The sequence below is a fragment of the Acanthisitta chloris genome, unplaced genomic scaffold (genome assembly GCF_000695815.1).
Source record: "Acanthisitta chloris isolate BGI_N310 unplaced genomic scaffold, ASM69581v1 scaffold1257, whole genome shotgun sequence".
Taxonomy (NCBI): Eukaryota; Metazoa; Chordata; class Aves; order Passeriformes; family Acanthisittidae; genus Acanthisitta; species Acanthisitta chloris.
In genome coordinates, this window is record NW_008681820.1 from 15,450 (window position 1) to 21,820 (window position 6,371).

Sequence of the window (6,371 nt, forward strand, 5' to 3'; positions counted from 1 at the left end):
AAATTGTCCTTGTGGGGCTGGAGCTGCTGCTGAGCCCTGTGCTGGCATGTGGTGCTGGGGGAGGTGTGTGCCTGGGGAAATGCCCTGAGAAGCATCACCCCTTACCTCACCAAATTTTAGGTGGTCTCCATCCCCCAGAGCCTGTCCCCTGTGCCCAGACCTGTCCTGGCTGTGCCTGAGCCCACCCTAGTGGTTTCTCTCCATCTTTGAGCTCCTCCTTGGATTTCTGCCTCGGGTTGTGGCCAGTGCTGCCGAAGCTGGCAGGAGGTTTGGTTTGACAGTTATTATTTATTAGGGAAGTGCACTGAGGTGCTCAGGGACAGATAACTGAGATTACAGTCAGACCAGGCAGCAGTGTCACCTTATGGGAAAGGCAGAGGCTTGGGGAGGGGGAAGCAGCCAGGGCTGGGCACTGGGGTGTGCTGTGACTGTCCCCATCACTGCCCAGTGAGGGGTTCCTGCTCTGCCCAGCACCGGCCGCTGGCACAGCCTGGATTTGCAGAAGGGCTGAGATGTGGAGCCAGAGGTCAAGGAGCAGACCAAGAGCAGCTTCCCAAAGTCCTGTGGGCAGGCTCAGGTGGGCCCAGAGTTGAGCTGGCCAGACAGACTGGTGTCGCCTGGTTTGCATTTCTGAGCAGGCGAGGGAGACTCTCTCTGCTTGCCTGCTGTTGCCTTTGGCTTGTTGGGTTGCCTCGTATGAGCTGCAGGAACATCTCTGCCATGCTTTGCTCTCCTTATCTCATGGTATATCTTGTCTTTCCATGCAGAGCTCCACACAGGAGATTGGAGAAGAGCTGGAGGATGGTGTGATCTACAGCATATCGCTCCGGAAAGTACAGCTCCATCACACAGCCAACAAAGGACAGCGATGGCTGGGGGTAAGCTCCACCAGCCACGAGGCATTTCAGAGGTTTCCCTGCTGTGGGAATCATGTACTGATTTGGGAGTGAGGGGTGGGAGCACCTGCTGGCCTCTGCCCCATGGGAAGGGGCACAGGGGAAACGAGTTGTAGACCCATTTTGCAAAATAGGGCAACTTTGATGTGCATCTAGATTTTGGCAACCTCTAGGCCTTTCCTGGGATTTTCCAAGTGCTCAAGTCTTCCCAGCAGGGTTTGGTGTCTGAGGAGACCCAGCTTCCCTTTCCCAGTTAGGAGAGCCCCAGGCACTGTAGGGGTCCATGGTCTCAAGCCTAGATCCAAACAGTAATTTGTGAAGCTTGTGGGACTGTTTTGCACTTGAACATATCTGTCTTCACCCATCCCACTGACTCCTGCTCCTGTCCTGGCAGTTTGAGAATGAGTCAGCCTTAAACCTCTACGAGACGTGTAAGGTGCGGACGATAAAAGCTGGGACCTTGGAAAAGCTGGTGGAGTACCTGGTCTCAGCCTTCAAGGGCAATGATTCCACCTATGTCACCATCTTCCTGTGCACTTACCGAGCCTTCGCCACCACCAAGCAAGTGCTGGACCTGCTGCTTAACAGGTGAGGCTGCCCTGAGCCCCAAAACACACCTGGGGGTGGCCAGTGTCTGAGCCCCTTGGCCAAGAGAGCCCCAGCACCTTCTGCTGTGTCTTGGAGGGCTGATGGCTTCTCCCAACTCCATCAGCAGGGAGGAAGAACACAACTTCTCAGAGAGCTGGAGCTCTTCCAGCTGATACCCCACTGTGAGGTAGCCAGTGCTGGCTGCTTCCCTCTTCCCGTAATGTGGGGGCTGTGGCAGAGTGGGGGGAGCAGGACACTGCATAGCAGGTTCATCCAACCCCCTGGCAGAGGTGGGGGTGATGTGGAGGGAGAAGGCAGTTCTGAGAAGCAGCTGAGTCCAGGATGCTCATTATCTCCTCTCTGTGCCCTACCAGGTATGGCAAACTCCACGTCCAGGCAAATGGGGACCATGCCAGGCACGTTGTGGATGAGAGGATGGAGCTGAAGAAGTAAGTCTGACTGTGCTGTGGGTGGCTCTGGTGATAGCTCTTTGCTTCTCTTACAAAGGGATGTGTTGTCTAGAGACATTCCTGGTGCCTGGGGCTCACAGGGGTGCACATGAGTTTCTCCTGGCACACAATTCTGATGCAGCTTTGCTGTGTTTTCCCCCTCCCTGCAGCACCATCTCCTCCATCCTGGGGGCCTGGCTGGACCAGTACTCAGAGGACTTCCGCAAGCCCCCAGACTTCTCCTGCCTCAAGCAGCTCATCTCCTACGTGCGCCACAACATCCCTGGCTCTGACCTGGAGCGCCGAGCCCGCATCCTGCTGGCCCAGTTCCAGCAGCAGGAGCAGAGCGAGTCTGAGGCAGAAGGTGGGATCCTTTCCCTGCTTCCAGGGGTCATTTGGGGCTGCAGGTGGAGGTCTCCAAAACTTTAGGTCTTGCCACATGGCTGAATGCCCATAAACCCTACCTTTGTTTACATGGAGGTACACTGGGAAGCTAATCCAGCTGCACCTGAAGTGGGATTTCTAAATGGATTAGCTAATCTGCCTTTAATCCTCTGTAGACACTTGCACCCAGGTTTAGAATGACTATCCTTTTATCTGAGCCTCGTTTCTCGAGGTGTGAAGCCAGATGGGAATTAAGAGCTGGGAAGGTGGGACCGAGTGGGTTGGCATGGGCCCTGTCTCACAGCAGCATTGCAGTGCTCAGCTCCACCCTGTCTCCTGCAGCTGTGGACCATGGCAGCTGCACCTTCCAGCTGGTGGAGGAGAACGGAGTCGGGGACGGGAAGCCAGATTTCCTCTCCTTCTCCCCAGAGATGGTGGCAGAGCAGTTCACGCTGATGGATGCTGTGAGTATTCACTTGACAGCCAGGTCGATGCTGCTCTGCCTGCCTGTTCCCTGCTGCTCTGGGCACAGGCCACTTCCCAGGGAAGGGATGAACCCAGGGAACCCAAAGACCCATCTCCATCCCTTTGTCTTCCAGGAGCTGTTTAAGAAAGTGGTGCCTTACCACTGCCTGGGCTGCATCTGGTCCCAGCGAGACAAGAAGGGCAAAGAGCACCTGGCACCCACCATCCGTGCCACAGTCTCACAGTTCAACAGTGTGGCCAACTGTGTCATCGCCACGTGTCTCGGGGACAGGTCCCTGAAGCCACAGCAGAGAGCCAAAGTGGTGGAGAGATGGATCGAGGTGGCTCGGGTAGGACAGCTCACCATCCCACTCACCTCCTGCCTCTGCCTAAGGACTGAGGTTTTGCCATTCCTGTATCTCAGCAGATCCTTGAGCTTTTTTTTTAATGCTGAGTCCCTCTCATCTCCTTGTCTGTCCCCAGGAATGTCGTATCCTGAAGAACTTCTCCTCCCTCCGAGCCATCCTCTCAGCTCTGCAGTGCAATGCTGTTCACCGGCTGAAGAAGACCTGGGATGAGGTCCTGAGGTGAGCAGCTCCTGCTGGGCTCCTGTGGGTGCTGGGAGGTTCCAAGGGGAAGGTCATGCTGTAGCCCTTGAATGTGTAGATGGGATTATCTCAGCTCCAGCATTGCCTTTTGGAGTGTGCCCAAAAATCAGGGACCAGTGTAAGGTGTCAGGTTCCTAAGGAGGGTGTGGAAATAAAAGCATCATCACCTCCCTTCCATGTGAACTACCCTGGATTAGCTCCCAAACAGCAAGAGCCGTGAGCATAACTGGGGTCATCTGGGTGAGCAGAAGTGTGAAACCCCACTGTGGGAGCACTGCTGACTTTTCCCCTTGTTTCCCCCTGAGCAGGGAGAGCTTCCGCACATTCCATGAGCTCTCAGAGATCTTCTCCGATGAGAACAACCACTCACTGAGTCGGGAGCTGCTCATTAAGGTAGGGGCAAGTGGTACCTGTGTTGTCCTGTTCCTGGCAAGGAGCTGAGGCTGATGCTGACAAAAGTTTCCAGGTGTTTCAGCCACAAGAATAAAGCCCTGGCAGTGTTGGTGGAGTCACAGACATGGGTGCAGGCAGGGGATGCTGAGCCTGGGGAGCAGGCAGGGATTTCAGACCAGGCTGGGCTTTCTGCTTCTCTGCCCAAAACTCACTGCCTGAATCTGGCAGAGCAATTCAGCAAACAGAGATAAGCAGTGGGATGAGATCCAGAGCACCAGGTGACAGCTTCTCCCCAGAGGCAGCTGCATTCTAACAGCCCTGTGCAAAGTCCTCTTGATTCCAAGTGGGGCAGTGTGTTGGTAGAAGGCTGCAGCAAAAATGTCCTTCTTCCACATGGAGCCTCTCCACAGCTCCCAGCCTAGCTCTGATTCGGGGGCTGAGAGGACACAAAATGCAAAAGGGAACAAAACATCCCATTCAGGAGACATTTATACAGAGCTGGAAATGAGAGCAGCAGTTCCTGTTCACTTAGCCTCTCCTCCCTGTGAGCCATGAAAAAAGCTTTGTTTTCCTCCTCCTTAGCCCTCATTCCCTCTACAAGGAGAGTTGTACCCATAAAAACAAGTCTGAATTTTAGCTAATAGATACTAGTGCAATTTCCCACCTGTGTCAATCCCCACTGATCCTCACCTCTCCCCACCATCCAGGAGGGCACATCCAAATTTGCCACCTTGGAGATCAATCCAAAGAGGGCTCAGAAGCGGCAGCAGCAGCAGCGAGAGATGGTGAGTCTGGCAGGGCCGTCCCTGTGCCCCTCCCTGGTGGCTGCCCAGGCTGGTCCCAGCTCTCTGCTGACCCTGCTGTCCCTTCTGTCCCCACAGGGCGTGATGCAGGGCACCATTCCCTACCTCGGCACCTTCCTCACGGACCTGGTGATGCTCGACACTGCCATGAAGGATTTCCTGGATGTATGTACCTCCTCCCTATCCTCCCCTTCCTCCCGAAGGCTGAGCTGATACAAGGAGGGCTTGGTCCCCCGTGTGTCCTGTATCTGACACTGCACCCTGTGCATCCTGTACCCCACACTGCATCCCGTACCCCACACTGTATCCCTGTACCCCACACTGCATCCTGTACCCCACACTGCATCCCTGTACCCCACACTGCATCCCTTTATCCCACACTGCATCCCTGTATCCCACACTGCATCCTGTATCCCACACTGCATCCCGTACCCCACACTGCATCCCGTACCCCACACTGCATCCCTGTCCCCCACACTGCATCCCGTACCCCACACTGCATCCCTGTACCCCACACTGCATCCTGTATCCCACACTGCATCCCTGTACCCGACACAGCACATCCACCTCTCTAAGCCCATGGAAATAGGCCTTTTTCTCGGCAGGGACACCTGCAGTGAGCTGGGGACAGGGTGGGATTGGAGCAATATTTTTCTGTCCACTCAATGCTGATCTTCACCTCCTTCTTTTCCAGGGTGGGCTGATCAACTTTGAGAAGAGAAGGAAGGTGAGAGCTTTGCCCTAGCAGCTACACAGCATTGGGGGAAGGAGGAGGTTGACCTGGTGAAAGCCTGGGCTGTCCTAATCACTTTGGGGTTGATCCTCCTTTTTTACTGTCATGGTTTTTTTTGGGAGGGGATTCTGGCCCTTCATACCTGCCTCTGTGCGTGGGGTTGGGCTGTTTGTGAAGGAGACTGGGGCTGGCAAACAGATGTGGTCTCATGGCTTCCATTTGCTGCAGGAGTTTGAAGTCATCGCGCAGATCAAGCTGCTTCAGTCAGCCTGCAACAACTACAGCTTCACACAGGAGGATCAGTTTGTGGAGTGGTTCCACAGCCTGGAGAGGCTCAGTGAGGCTGAGAGGTGAGTGTGAGTGGGGCCTGGGGCTGTGCTGGTCAATCAGAAGGTCCCACCTCTCACTTCCTCTGGCTGTGCCTCCCTCACCCTCCTGGCACAATGCTCCTGGCAGCACAGAGAGCTCAAACCCTCTCCTCTCCCCTCCCAGCTATGGGCTGTCGTGTGAGATCGAGCCGCTGTCGGAGTCAGCCAGCAACACGTTGAAGGCAAAGAAGAACACAGGCATCATCAAGAGATGGAGCGAGTGAGTCTGCTCCTCCCGGGTGGGATGTGGGGTGGAGCATTGCAGGGGACTGGGCAGGGGTGGCTGTTGTCCTGCCAGGTGTTGTCCTCGCCCTGCTCACTGCCCACATCTCTCCTGGCAGTCGGCAGCCCCCAAGCTCCGAGCCCTGCGCCAGCGGCAGCTCCCACTCGAAATCCTTCGACCAGCTTAAGTGTGGGCAGTACCTGTGCAGTGGGGACGCCACCGACTCGGTGAGCGTCACCTCCGCCGGCTCCAGCAGCTCCGACGTGGAGGAGATCAACATCAGCTTCATCCCCGAGTCCCCTGACTGCCAGGAGAAGAAGGTACGTGGCAGTTTGCAGTGTCCAGGCCTCCCGAGGGAGGCGCAGCCATCGCGTGGGGACTGCCCACCTCTGCCCCGTGCTGGGGCTGGGGGAGCAGCTGGGGGGTCCCGGGGGCTCCCAGGGAGGTCCCTGCCCTTCGCT

At 56.1% G+C, this 6,371-nt stretch overlaps 1 protein-coding gene across 1 annotated transcript in view; it reads left to right on the forward strand.

The window, feature by feature from the left end:
* Positions 1-767: 767 nt before the first annotated feature.
* RALGDS (ral guanine nucleotide dissociation stimulator) overlaps positions 768-6,371 on the forward strand; it is a gene marked incomplete at its 5' end in the record, with an annotated part of 6,606 nt that continues 1,002 nt past the window's right edge. The window contains 14 exons of the mRNA XM_009078224.1: positions 768-878; positions 1,291-1,484; positions 1,859-1,933; positions 2,104-2,297; positions 2,660-2,781; positions 2,917-3,132; positions 3,266-3,369; positions 3,699-3,783; positions 4,491-4,568; positions 4,665-4,751; positions 5,281-5,313; positions 5,548-5,669; positions 5,812-5,907; positions 6,029-6,249. Coding sequence (XP_009076472.1) covers positions 768-878; positions 1,291-1,484; positions 1,859-1,933; positions 2,104-2,297; positions 2,660-2,781; positions 2,917-3,132; positions 3,266-3,369; positions 3,699-3,783; positions 4,491-4,568; positions 4,665-4,751; positions 5,281-5,313; positions 5,548-5,669; positions 5,812-5,907; positions 6,029-6,249 — 1,738 coding nt within the window. The remainder of the gene's footprint in view (positions 879-1,290; positions 1,485-1,858; positions 1,934-2,103; positions 2,298-2,659; positions 2,782-2,916; positions 3,133-3,265; positions 3,370-3,698; positions 3,784-4,490; positions 4,569-4,664; positions 4,752-5,280; positions 5,314-5,547; positions 5,670-5,811; positions 5,908-6,028; positions 6,250-6,371) is intronic.